At 41.0% G+C, this 13,722-nt stretch overlaps 2 protein-coding genes across 3 annotated transcripts in view; both read right to left on the bottom strand.

Moving 5' to 3' along the window:
- Nucleotides 1-302: 302 nt before the first annotated feature.
- LOC140370983 (uncharacterized) lies at nt 303-2,588 on the bottom strand. Its single transcript, XM_072458266.1, has 3 exons — nt 2,060-2,588; nt 1,705-1,894; nt 303-869 (listed from the first exon to the last, which is right to left on the bottom strand). Exons 1-3 carry the CDS (start codon nt 2,358-2,360, stop codon nt 740-742), a joined length of 621 nt encoding a protein of 206 aa, XP_072314367.1. The 5' UTR covers nt 2,361-2,588; the 3' UTR covers nt 303-739.
- Nucleotides 2,589-3,364: 776 nt separating this feature from the next.
- dock10 (dedicator of cytokinesis 10) overlaps nt 3,365-13,722 on the bottom strand; it is a 33,470-nt gene continuing 23,112 nt past the window's right edge. For both annotated transcript variants that reach the window (XM_072463294.1, XM_072463287.1), the window contains exons 32-56: nt 13,442-13,620; nt 13,023-13,139; nt 12,803-12,920; nt 12,576-12,697; nt 12,367-12,481; nt 12,214-12,280; nt 11,884-11,931; nt 10,545-10,655; nt 10,092-10,198; nt 9,910-10,022; nt 9,568-9,705; nt 9,293-9,475; nt 8,584-8,694; nt 8,276-8,491; nt 8,132-8,189; nt 7,637-7,738; nt 6,928-7,034; nt 6,732-6,854; nt 6,549-6,662; nt 5,798-5,944; nt 5,518-5,728; nt 5,254-5,444; nt 5,082-5,182; nt 4,488-4,626; nt 3,365-4,200 (exon numbers count right to left, since the gene is read on the bottom strand). In XM_072463294.1, the coding sequence (XP_072319395.1) occupies nt 4,153-4,200; nt 4,488-4,626; nt 5,082-5,182; nt 5,254-5,444; nt 5,518-5,728; nt 5,798-5,944; nt 6,549-6,662; nt 6,732-6,854; nt 6,928-7,034; nt 7,637-7,738; nt 8,132-8,189; nt 8,276-8,491; nt 8,584-8,694; nt 9,293-9,475; nt 9,568-9,705; nt 9,910-10,022; nt 10,092-10,198; nt 10,545-10,655; nt 11,884-11,931; nt 12,214-12,280; nt 12,367-12,481; nt 12,576-12,697; nt 12,803-12,920; nt 13,023-13,139; nt 13,442-13,620 (3,086 nt within the window). In that variant the 3' untranslated portion in view covers nt 3,365-4,152. The remainder of the gene's footprint in view (nt 4,201-4,487; nt 4,627-5,081; nt 5,183-5,253; nt 5,445-5,517; nt 5,729-5,797; nt 5,945-6,548; nt 6,663-6,731; nt 6,855-6,927; nt 7,035-7,636; nt 7,739-8,131; nt 8,190-8,275; nt 8,492-8,583; nt 8,695-9,292; nt 9,476-9,567; nt 9,706-9,909; nt 10,023-10,091; nt 10,199-10,544; nt 10,656-11,883; nt 11,932-12,213; nt 12,281-12,366; nt 12,482-12,575; nt 12,698-12,802; nt 12,921-13,022; nt 13,140-13,441; nt 13,621-13,722) is intronic.

Genomic DNA, 13,722 nt, shown 5'->3' with positions numbered 1-13,722 from the left:
TGGGCAGTATACATGGAGTGTAGTAAGCTATAGGTGAGTGATGTCCCATATATTTTCATTCATTACAGATTTTTGAAGTTCAGTTTTATTCAGTTTATTTTTTTTTTATTTTTTTAAAGCTTCCTATAAGTTATCTGTTCTTTTACTTCTGTATCTACTTGCGTTGCAACACCAACATTTCCCCATTGTGTGGACAAATAAAGGCATATCTTATCTTATTTTATCTTATTTCCAGACTTAAAGAAGTCTGTTAAATACGATCAATCTGATGAATAAAGACAGCTCAAGATTTGCAAAAGACTGTTGGGGTTTATATACAGCACACATATGTACATGTAATGTCAATACAAAAATATGTTATTTTACAAAACACATCCCTCGAAATAAATATTCTAAATAGATGTCTCTTATCAAAGCAGCTTACAATGTGAATAGGATGAAAATGTAATGGCAGTGAGGTTACACAAGACTTGGGTGCGTAAAGGGGCCATCAGATGTATGTGTGTGCCAAGGTTTAGAGTGAGTCTAGACATGTGATCCTCTGTGTCTCAGCACTGCTGACCTAGCCTCTAAAGCTCCAGATGAAAACAACACCTGAAACCAGAGTCCTCTGTTTGTGTGGTCAGGTGTGATAAAATAACTCCCCTGGCTCCCTCTGCAGGGGCCCAAAACATTAACCTAAAGAAGAACCATATTTGCTTTTGCTGTCCTTGGCAAAGACCCAAGATTGCCATAATCTTCATGAATCTGTCAAAGTGATGGACTCTGATTCCTTTGTCCAGGACTCCTCTTGCTGCTTTGGCAAAACTGGTCTGTTGGTGTAAATATCATCCACAGGCAGGAGGAAACTGACAGTCTTTACTTTGGCCCTAATAAAGACAATGTTAAAGACAGTTAACCTACTGACACATGTCACACACATGTCACACACATGTCACACACATGTCACATGTCACACACATGTCACACACATGTCACACACATGTCATATGTCACACACATGTCATGTCACACACATGTCATGTCACACACATGTCACATGTCACACACATGTCACATGTCTCACACATGTCAGACACATGTCATATGTCACACACATGTCACATGTCACATGTCACACACATGTCACACACATGTCACACACATGTCATATGTCACACACATGTCATGTCACACACTGTGTGTGACATGACATGTGTGTGACACACATGTCATATGTCACACACATGTCACATGTCTCACACATGTCACACACATGTCATATGTCACACACATGTCACATGTCACACATGTCACATGTCACACACATGTCACACACATGTCATATGTCACACACACATGTCACACACATGTCATATGTCACACACACATGTCACACACATGTCACACACATGTCATATGTCACACACATGTCATGTCACACATGTCATGTCACACACATGTCACATGTCACACGTCATATGTCACACACATGTCATATGTCACACACATGTCATATGTCACACATGTCATGTCACACACATGTCACATGTCACACACATGTCACACACATGTCACACACATGTCACACACATGTCATATGTCACACACATGTCATATGTCACACACATGTCATGTCACACACCACATGTCACGTCACACACATGTCACACACACGTCACATGTCACACACACGTCACATGTCACATGTCAGTGATCTCATACCTGTTCTTATGGACGTAGTCCTGAAACGAATGCCTGTTGTTGGCTTTGCCTACATCCACTCTGGATGAACTTCCAAACACGCTGCCTTTCATTTCCTCTTGAAGTCTCTCCCATCCAGAGTCGGTCCTCCTCATCCGGTCCCCGGGGCCAGAGCCCATAGAGTACCTCCTCACAGTCATCACACTCTCCTCTGAAACCGTCAAACATAAACTCACTTTCTTACACTGCACCAGACACAACATTTATTAGCTTTTAGCATATGTGTGGGAAATGATACGCAACATTATAATAAAACATACACTAAGTATGCATATTTAAAATAAACAAGAAGACATAAGTGTTGTATGAGCCTCACCGTTGTATGGCCCCTCCAGAACCGGCGCAGACGCGTTCCTCCGCAGGTTGAGGTACGGGTTCTCCTCCACCACAGCCGGGGACGTCATGCTGGTGTGGGCCACTCTGGCCCAGTGGGACCGCTGGCTGAAGTCCCCGCGCAGCTCCAGGTTCTCGGTCTCCAACTTCTTGATCTCCTCGCGCATTTCCATGACGACGTGCGCCAGGCCGCGGGTGCTCTCCATCGCGGCGCCGCTGCGCTGCCAGTACCACGGCTTCCCAAACACCGACGGGACGTCCCGGTGCTGCTGCGGCTTCAACATCTTTGCTCCTTTGTCTGTCCCTTATTACGCGTGTCTCTCTCGGTTGTGTGCTCTTTTCAATCTCAGTCCAGATCTTGTTCTGGGCAGATTATGTCGCCTTTCACCACTTATGCAGTTGAAAAGGCTGCGGTGATGACCCGGCGCTGCACGAGCCATGCTTTATTTATCGGCCTCGGTGTAAAGTTTCAGGAAAACTACGCGGGGGTCGGAAATGAAATGTGCACTTCACCAGAGGCAGCAGCAAGGAGGAGCTGAACCTGCAGCTGCACAGTCTGCACTGCCAACATGGCAAATCAAAGATGTGCATCTTTTCTGAGACTCCATATTCATGTCAACGAAAACATAACTGGTGCTGATCTCATGCCTGATGTTATGGACTTACCTGGTTCCATCACATCAAAACTGCAGTGTTTCCATCTAAACATGGCCATAGACGTTTTATTTACTGTGGAGTGTTTAGGGTGTGATTAGGGTCTTTGTTGGAGGCAACACAATCAGTCACAGTGTGGGCCTCTGCTGAGGGAACATTAGACTATCACCCCCTGCACTTTGGTTTATAATGCAGAGGCATTTAAAGTGAGTCTTTAAAGAAGACTGGAACCATCCAAAATGACAGAAATGAAACCACATGAACACGTGGAGAGGCAGAAGTGTGATAGATTCATAATAGAGAAGTTTGAAACACACAGGCTCCACAGGAGGTCCGTCAGTCAGTTTGGGGTCACTAAACATGTCCTCAGCCTCAGTCCAAGAATGCCATGAATAAATAAAGAAGCACTCTGCATAGGCAGTAATTACACAACTATCGGAAAAATCTGACACTTGATACAGCATTTCACTTTCAGACTTAGCTCTGTTCATCATAAACGCCACTAAATATTCTATTGTCACATTCTGAAAAAGGGAAATCACATATTTGCAGCTTCAAGTGTTTAAAACATTGTTTAATGTTAAAACTAGCCACATACTAAACCAAAGGCCCTTAAAAATAAGTCACAGTCAGCTTTGGACTATAACATTTTTTTTATTTAAATGTTATACACAAAACATCAGTTTTGTTCTTTTTTCAATTTAGCTAAACAAATATTTATATAGTTTATTTTATATAAAAAAGAAAGGCTTAAATATTAATATTTCTTATTTACAATTCAAAACAGTACATGAAATAATAACAATTTCAGTGGATAAAAATGTTACAAAAACATTTGCCATTTGAAAACTGTTAAGCAGAAAGTTTGTGAATGTTAGCGAAGATTCAAAGTAGCAATGGAGCTGCTCTACATTCAGACCGGAACTAGAGGTGCGTTCAACTGTCCAAGTTTAATTGTGAAATGTGGCCCATGTTATAAATATATTACAATTCATACAGTATTTGTCATTTTTCATAGCTTACAAAGGTTGAAAATTGACGTAAAAGTTTAATTAGTTAACATAGTCTCCTGCTGGACACACCTCAAGTTCAATAAGGACACTGATCCTTAAAGGGAGTGGGTTTTGGAGAGAAGGCGCATGTCATTTCTATGTGTGTTCTACTGTAGGTCAAAGCATTGTGTGTGGACTAATGTAGACGAATAATTCTGCCAGTAAGATAAAGGAACTCAAAATTCACAAATGACTCCAAAACAATAGTAGGAAACAGTCTGACTTCTATTGTAGACGGTCAAGTTTAACAACAAAACTACAAACTATCACAACCACAGCCTATTCACTTCTTTCTTTGAGTTTACTCACAATTTTCAGAAAATTACAAGGTCTTAACACATACTGGCCCCACGAAGGGTTAAGTGGTCCTTCAAAACGCGCTGTGACGTTCTGTTCCTGGTTGTCTTGTGTGTGGGATCTAGATCAAAGTTTTAGAAGAAGTTAACAAAATGCAGGAAAGGTCAATTCAAAATGAAGTGCAAAAAGTATCAGTGTTGGCACAGGTGGAGTCCAAAAGGAAAATGAGGAGTGACATACCAATCTTAAAGAGAGCGATTGGAAGCAAGAACAGTTTTTGGAGCTGAAATTGAAGACAAGATGAAAGCAAAAACAATAATACAAAAATGATGTGCAAAGAAAGTGAAGAAGCGATAAATGTGAGCCACTGGATGTAAGGTAAAGTGGTGGTGTTTGTCATAGTGAGACCTGCTCGTTCATGATGCCCGACAGCTCTATGAGCATGTCCCGGTAGTGAGTCCTCATCTCCTCCTGATACTCCAGCTGGTCCTCTTTGATCAGACGCTCATTCACGTCCAATGCTTGTCCACATGCTTCTGCAAATTGCCTACAAAGGCCCAATAAAACACCACCACAACAGATCATTAATGCACATATTGTTTCACTAAGATAAGATAAGATATTCCTTTATTGTCCACACATGGGGAAATGTCATTGTTGCAACGCAGGTAGATACAGAGGAAAAGGACAGATAACATATAGATAGGAAGTTCTAACCCTCTTAATAGAAGAATAATAATAGAAGAACTCTTATAAACAAAAACTGCTATAGACAAAACCTCTCATTTCCTAATAAGGAATGGAGGGGAAAAATAAAGATAAAATAAAATAAAAAACAGCTGGCGTAAGACAAGATAATACTAATAATAATAATGGTAAAATAAACACTCTATTTTCATCAGTTATATGAACATGAATGTGACATTATTGCATGTGAGTACGACTATACGTGAATAGCAGAAAGAGAAAAAAAATAACGACTGTACAGCAGGAGTGCATTACCTGAAAATCTCCTTGAGAAGTTTGACCTGGTTGTCGGGATATTTCTTGGCATTCTTCTCTTCTAAAAATGCTCTGGCATAAGCCATGGGTCCAGCATTGACCTGAAAACATGAAAGGACTCATGAGATTTGATGAGAGAAAGGTCTGCATTCCCAAAGGCGGGTGTGCACACCTTAGCGCTGACACTGCCCTGCAGCTTCAGCTGGAGCCGGATCATATCCACTTCCTCGATGTGGCAGAGCTGGTTGAGTTCAGAGACTTTCCGGGACATCTCGTCTATAGCCACTTCTATTGGGTTCATTTCCGTGCTCTGCTGCTCCACTACCTCAATGCGCTTTTTTAGATAGGGGAAGTTGGAACTTGCTGAATTCAAGAGAAAAACATTCTTTACAGATCAAATACATTTATAGTTGTTGCGTTACAGAGCAACACTCACTGGTTAAAATGGTGCGCCTCTTGCACTGCTCCTCCACATCGCCATGCTTCTTCCCAGACAGAGTGAAGGGGGTCTCAAACACAAAGCGGTTGATGTTGTGATGCCTCTCAAAATCTGTTCTTTTTTCCTGCTGCTCTTTTTCATCAAAGTATGGAACCACATAAGTCACTTGGATGTAGGCAAATTTCGGATCCAGGTCTTTAGGATTCACCTGTTTTCAACAACCAAATAAAATCCATTACTTGTTAAACATACAATAATTCACCAAGATAAAACTTACTTTATTTGAGTCCTGGATCATCTTAACATTGTCTGCACCAAATTTGTCAGAATAGAGTTTGAGCAATCTTTGTGAGATCTCAGACAGTCCTGTTAGCTTTGGTTCCTTGTAGATGAACTCCTTGCTCTCCTCTTCCTCAAAAAAACCCTATAAGAGGACGACCAAAGCAATTAACAATGGCTGACTTAATTAGCTATGTGCAAATGTGTGCATGCGCTGGAGATTAATATGCGTGGTGTATTTTTGATAGACAAACACTGAAGCCATGTCAGTCTAGTTTTGGACACGGTTTAAGAGTTACAAGAGGTTTAACATAAAGGTTTAAAGAGGTAAAACACTTGAAGGTGAATAGGGCTTAATAGGTACACTCTTATTGAGTGAGTCGGGCCTTAAAACCCATTCATTATTTCTGAGAAGCCAATTTTTGTTGTAATATGCAAGACAACACTGCAAACTTAAGGAAGCTATAGGTACAAGTGTTAATGGAAGCAGGAAAAGAGGAGGGGTAAGAATGGTTAGCAAAATGTTCAAAGACACACTAGACTTACCACAATCTTGATAAATATATATGTTTTTTAATAAAAGAAAGAAGCACAAAGATATATTGAAGACAAAGTCCCAAAAAGGTATTCTCAGCCATTCCAATAAGCCTTTTACAGAAAGTTGTGCACGTCATTTTGTCGTTAATCTAAATGCTTAATGTTTTATTTTTTATCCAATGACATCCAACATATTTTGTTTAGCGTCTTACCTGGCCATAGAACGCAACACGGTAATATCGTCCGAACAGTCTTTTCTCTGAATTGACCACCTCCGTCACCTTTAGATACGACCGATGGATGTCATAGTAAAGTTCTGACAGCCTCTGAAATTAAACAGAGTAAAATAGGTTAAGTATCCTCAGTTTATAGCACAACAACATGCAAACACCTGCCTTAAAATCCCTGCGCTTTTCAAAGACAGCGATGACCGGTTTGTTGATGTCTGCGATGAGTTCGTGTCGCTCTGACTTCCACAGGTAGTCCACACAGAGCTCCAGCTGCTCCACCAACGTGTCCTGTGAAGAGTTGGAAAGTTAAAAGCTCCCGTCTCACAAGTTGCAGTATTCTTGCATTGTTTGGAGAGCGTACCTCGGTGTAAGGAGTGTCCTGCGTGCCCGTGTCCTCTTTCATAGCCCCTTCCTCTTTCACATTTGGACTGATGCACATAAAAGCCGCCCACCCCATAGAAAAGGAAGCTGTTTTTGCCAATACAGCAGAAGGTGAGAGAGACATAATTAATCAACAATAATGGAGGGCATGCCACATATTCCCTCTTCTCTTTTGTAAAAAATAGTTGATAAAGAACAAGATATTTAAAAACACACTGATATCTGTGTGAAGTGAGGGGTGCAGTGACATTACAGACAGAGGCCAATAAACTAGTGCGAAAGAGTCAATTTCTATTCAGTAGTTCACTTCTGGTTAGATAAAAGGTACACATTTATTAGAGGATTATTATTATAGAAATCGTTTGATCATAAAATGTATTCTTAACGTGAAAATGTTGTAAATGTCCAATGCAAACTGAACTACTGGATGAATTGGGACGTTCCCTTAGATATTCAGTATTTTTATATGCACCATTACTGCGTACATGCAATTACAGAGTGAGCAATAATTCTACGCAAAGGTCATACAGATTTCAGATTCATAAATGTGCCAACCAGGATATCTGGGCCCGGCCAATTCATTTCACTCTCAAACTGCAAGTAGTACCACATTACCAGATAATAGTAAAATGCTATGTTCCTTTCTAGCCCAGCCCCACCACCAGACGGCCCCAGGCGCACACACTCACTGTCGGATTCTCGGGAGGTAGTTAGTAAGGAGCTACAGTTAAAGACAGGGCTTTCTTCTGTGGACACAGTGGAAATCCTGGTCTTGTCTGCTCTCCAGTAGCCTGTTTGGTGGGAGGGTATGAGGAGGAGCGGGTGACTTTTCATAGCTCGACTTTCCATCTCAAAGCAGTTGACAATAGTCTAAGCGGATAAGCGTGCAAGGTGAGCGGGGAGGCAGGCAGGAGGAATGAGGTGCTTTGATCAACAAGTGGGAAAGCTGACATGCATTATAGGAACAAGAAGTGGAGGTACAGTATGTTCAAGAAAACCAGTTGAGTTGTTGTTCAAAAGAGAATCCATGAAAATGCAGAGACAAAGCAATATTTTGCAATAAGACGTTTGAATTTTATTCTTGTTCGAAGCTGGATTTGGCCAACAATGGAAAAAGCACAATGCGCATTCACAGCATCTAAATATGTAGCTAGAACGGTACTTTAATTGTTGTAAAAACTGACCTCTTCTCTTCAGTGATTCGGCAATAAGTGCTGATATATGGATGTAACACATAGCAGCCTGAGAAAAAAGGCAAACCATATTAAATCAGCAATCGGTTTAGGATCGAGCAGAAACATTGTCTTATTCAAATGTCTCAGCGTTACCTCAGACAGATCCCCGTTGCGAACATGGACCTTTGCCATACTTTCTAACCACGTGCGCCGGAGCTCAGGTGTGCTGGCGTAAGAGTTGGCCAGGCTGTACTGCAGGTCAATCAGCATTTCTGGGTCTTTCTCGTGCTCCTTCATCTGGGCAGTGGCCATCAGAACTGTCCGGATCCTTTTGGTCAAATCTTTCACCTCTGCTGGGAATGGGGTGTTCTACATTGACATATTTAGAAAAAACATAGAAAAGTTTAACATGCAAAAATAACTGTGATGGGATATCCTGCATACAACTGCGCTGTTATTACCTTAAGATGCACGTCACCGTTGGCAAAATTATTTATAATGGCAAGAGACAGTTGGAAACGGGAACCGCCAATGCCCACATCAGCTATTAACTGGCTCACTGCCTTTATGACCTGTCAGAGAAAAAAGATCATTTTTAATAAGTCAAAAACACGTTCATGTCATTCATGCTGACACTTTAGGCCCCGTTAGTCTTGTGAAGTGTAAACGCTTAGCCTCACTACCATTAGGTGGCGATGCAGGGCTGAGGGCTGCATTTTGAAACTAATACAGAGCAGAGGGCCACAAACAACCCGACAATGTTGATGTTGTAGAATGACAAAGTTAATTATTACAAATTTTGCATTTGATATTGTTTTGTTGAGCCGCCACACCATTGATAAAACTTGTAACATTAATATTAGGTTGGTATAACAGCAAAATGTTAGATTTCTTCCAATTTTACATTAGAAGTACTACCAACTTAGCAGGAAGCCGGAGGGCCATCAAAAATGGACATGCCTGCTGTACACCTTCACCAAACCCAGATCCTTTCAGTGCAATCATCTTTGAGGCTACTCGCTCATGTTTTTGTCTTATATCTACCGTAATCACTGCCACTCTCCTCAGTGAGGAAGCAGAGTGCAGGTCCCCAAATGTTTTGTATGTTGTAAATGCCAGAATGATGCATACTATAGAACCATTAAGGGATCGCACAGAGTAGTCCCGAACCTGCAGATGTGAGCGGACTATAGACTTTCCCTTGGTAAACTCAAAGTTCTTCCTCATGACAAAATACAGGAGGGCTGCTGCCTCCATCTGAGTGGCGCTGGAGCGATGATTACAGCACTTGAGGATCTCATAGCAGAGACAGCCACACAGGTCTGCCTTACCCTGGAAAAATGCACTGGGAAACTACACAAAAGAACAAAAATAAACATATTATACACAAATAAATACTGGGGATGCATATTTCAGTCTTTCACACTGTAGTTTACATGACTGACCTTTTGAACAAAAAGTCGTAAAGCAGCAAAGACATGACGCAGTGTGGCAGTGGACTGATTGATCTGAAAGTAGAGCATGTAGGTGTCCAGCACCTTCTTCATCAGTACATTCTGTCCATCATCCAGCAACAACTGTTTCTGAGGGAGACACAAAACAAACCAAAAACTCATTGACCACCAGGTGGCAGCAGATTCATTTTTATTGAGACTTCGTTCTACATATGCATTCATTTTAGTAAGGCTATCATACAAATTTAAACTTATCAATTCAAAAACCCTTAGCAAACGTTTTTTAAATGACATTTAAATGGTGGATAATGTGAGATGTAGGAGGGTAGAGACCTTGTGATGGTGCACAAAAAGCTCCAGTACATCCAGCACAGTTAGGGACACCTCTGTGGACAGGTTCGCCTCTACATCTGTGGGACTGGAATCTCCTTCTGGGACATTCCCATCTACAAACCAAATCATTTAAATAGTACACAACAATTTGTCTTAATAATACACTTAATTAAATGTGTTACCCGTCTCCATCATCTGTAGCAGCTTAGGGTTGGTGAGAGCATTTTTGCCCCTGATGATGGGCATGGTTTGGGAGCGAGCGTGCCTGTGACCATCTCCAGATGACATCCTAAACGAGAAGCAACATCAAATCACTGTTGAGAAGTTCGGCCGTTTTAATAAAACTAAAATAAACTAGAATTACAAACATTTCAAAACTCCTTGTTAGAAATACTGTTGCCATTAACATATGGAAGTACAGACACAAACACTGACACATGCATGGAACACATACAGATACAAACACAGTGAGCACTTACATGATGAACATGTGGACCGTACTATAAACATTTAAACAAAATATGTGTGCACAGTCATTTAGATTTCTATATTCACTTGTGTATTTAACTATATATGGATATTAGCAACAGTTATTAAGACAGAGGTGTGGTCTGTTTTAGGCAGAGGGTGGTTACCATTGTGGGAGGAGACTGGAGGGTTGAGAGGGCTGGGAGGAATGGTTAGAGACCTTCAGGGTGCCATTGGCTTGGGTTGACTGGGCCAGCTTTACTGCTGCTGCTAGTTTCCTGTTTATGACCCAATCACACCAGAGCTAACATTGGTTAATCAAGAACACTGTGTCAAATAATCCCTTATTAATGAGCATACAAACAACCTCGGTTAATTCAAAGCAATAGTTATTTTTTGATATAAATAAACCTTAACCTTAAAGCACTAAGTTTATCAGCAATCACATCAAAATATAATTCACCTAGTACAAGGTAATCTTTGGAGGTTTATAACAGAAGCTAAAGTCAGAAATGAAAATACACTATAGAAAGTTACCAAGCCAATGGTTATAGTTTGATATTTGAACAAATATACAATATGATGTGATTAAAGTTAGTGGAGACTTATGGTGTATGTAATGTTAAACAGGACATGATGGTAAACACAGCACGGCCAATGTATAATGCATATAACCTGCATGATATGCACATTATAACATGCTTTTGCATTAGACAAAGATGATGAGGACAAGACACCAAAAAAAGTCAAGTCCACAGAGACCAGAAAAACTATAACATGTAACACTTGCTCAAATATTGGAAAACCGTGCGATTGATGTCAAAGACTCGACAACATTCAGTGACAGCAGGTCATGAAATACAGGGAGAAACATGCGAGGATGATTACAACAGCGTGGTTAACAATGTAGTGTATTTTTGTTTTCTGGAGTAGATTCATTTTAGTATGCATATGCAAATGAGTTTGTTGGTTGTAGATTGGTGACACTTTTGTGCAAAATCTGCAGAGTAATTCATCCCTTGTGGAGCCCACACTGACTCAGACAATGTTCAAAGAGCTAACAGACATAGAAGCAGACTGTGAGGCTGTGATCCCCTGGGCCTGCTCTTACAAACCAATGCTAAGTAGCTAGCTGCAGCAGACAAGCTCAGCACCAGTGATGCTACGACGCTGCACATTTACAAAACGCTGCTCTTTAGTTAGCTTAGCTTTAGCTTTAACTTGCATTGTCGATAGGAAAAAGGTCCTGCGGTACAGATACAGAGTGTATGCTGTGCAAACAGAATATTCCCCATCCTCTACCAACCACCGCTTGATTATTCTCTTGGTGTGCACCTTGCTGTGAGCATTTGCAAATGTATGAACAGATGTGTCTGATGTCATATGAATTATGCAGTCAATTGGGATGCTGGTCAGGAACGTGTGGATGTTGAGATAATAAGATATTCCCACAGCAACATAATATAAAGGCCTTGTTAACTTAATGATACAGAATAGACAACTCACCTGGCTATATGGCGCTTTCCTAGAAACCTAAAATGCTGAAGACACAACCTATAGAAGAAAAGAAACAACTGTTCAATCATAAACTAAATGCAATACATGTGCTCTATCATGGATTTAACTGTAAAGTACAATGCTGCTCCAAACAGGAAACACAGTTAATTCTGCAGAGTGGAAAGAGCAGTCTGCTTTTCTCCTCTCGGAGTCATTATTTTCATCTGCTACATTTTGGCCACGATCCATTTTATTAATTTCAGCTTGATCTAGATCTTTTTGTAATTCCATAACACTGTAGCTATACAAGGTTGTGCCAATGTAAAGTTGAGAACTTACTCTAGGATGTTAAAAAAGTCAGAGATTTCCTGGTGGATGGCTCTATGCCAGTATGACACCAACACATCTGAAATGAACATTCAAACCATAAGTCCAAATGACACAAATGAAAAAGCAATATGTGAACTTTGAAACATTATGACCATTACATACCCTCAGAAATGGTTTTCATTATGTGTAAAAAGCACATGAGCAGGCTGCGGGTTTCTGCCTGATCCAGTTTGTCACAACGCGAACCATAGCCAATCAAGGACTGGGGTCTGGCAAACTAATCAACAGAAATGTGTCATTGTCGATTGTGAACTATTTTCTGCTTGTTTTGATGATATGATAATGGCATTTCTTATTCTAAGATTATTCACCTTTTCACATCCGTCCATCTTCTCACTGTTCCTGTCGCTGTTGCTAGGGTTTGAGTCCACACTTATCAGAGAGCCCCTGGAGTCGGTCTGGTTACCCGTGGCAACTGCCAAGGAGGAGAAAGCTGATGGAGGGGGAGGGGTGTCTTCATAAATGTCTCATTCACATCTCTTTTTTCCATCCATAGCCCAATCAACAAGATACACATCTGTGCTACACGCTTGCTCACCTGTGATGGAGTTCAGCACTTCTTTGGAGAAGGAGGCATCCACCGAGTTGCCATGGCGAGTAACAGGAATGACCGCTCCAGCCAAACCCCCGCTCACGCTCAAGTCATCCCGAGAGCCCTTGGAGAGCGGTGCCATGTTTATTAGGGAAGATTACTTACATTTGTGTTTTTACACACACTCATTTATATTCACCAATTCATCCCAACGTAAAGTGCTTACTTGATCACTGGAGGTGAAGTAGATTGGAATAATGTCCCTGAGGAAAAATCGTGGCATATTGTCCAGGATGAGACCATACAGAGGAAGGTAGAGGGAAGCTATTCTGGCTTGTTTCTCCTGTAAATTGGACCAAACAAACAGCTTTCAATTGGTTTTGTAGCATATGCTGAGCATTTTTTTATTACAGATGTAAGCTTCTTGTTTCCTACCTAAAATAAGACTAACAAAACCAAATAACAGAAAAATAAAGTACGCAAGCCACGTATGTCAATTATAAAAAAACACAGTATGACAATTTTGACCAGAAAGCCAAACCATGTCTCAAATTAAAAAAAAAACAAGACATACATTCAGGTTGTGAGGTTTATTTGGTGGTAGACTGTTGTGCAGCCCTAACAAAACACTGATTCTGAGGGTACCTTGGTGGCGTAGCGCGCATCCAGAGAGTGCTTGGCCATGAGACTCTTGAGTGTTGCTAACGCTAGATGTCTGAGGTCCTGTTCGTCCTGGAGTGCAAGCCCCAGTTCCCGTAGCAACAGGCCAGTCAGGAAGTGCTTCCTGCAGAACTCTCCAGTCAGGTTGTACTCCGGGATTGAAGCTGGGGAGACCAAGGGTTAAGGAATTGGGTCAATTTGTCAATATTGGTACTTCTTAGCATACAGTCAATGCACATGCAGTGTAGCAGTGCAATGTTACAAGG

This window comes from Eucyclogobius newberryi, unplaced genomic scaffold (genome assembly GCF_026437365.1).
Source record: "Eucyclogobius newberryi isolate DKJ021-1_F unplaced genomic scaffold, fEucNew1.0.hap1 SCAF_10, whole genome shotgun sequence".
NCBI lineage: Eukaryota > Metazoa > Chordata > Actinopteri > Gobiiformes > Gobiidae > Eucyclogobius > Eucyclogobius newberryi.
The sequence above is the reverse complement of the archived record's forward strand: the minus strand, read 5'-3'. Positions and strand labels throughout refer to the sequence as shown.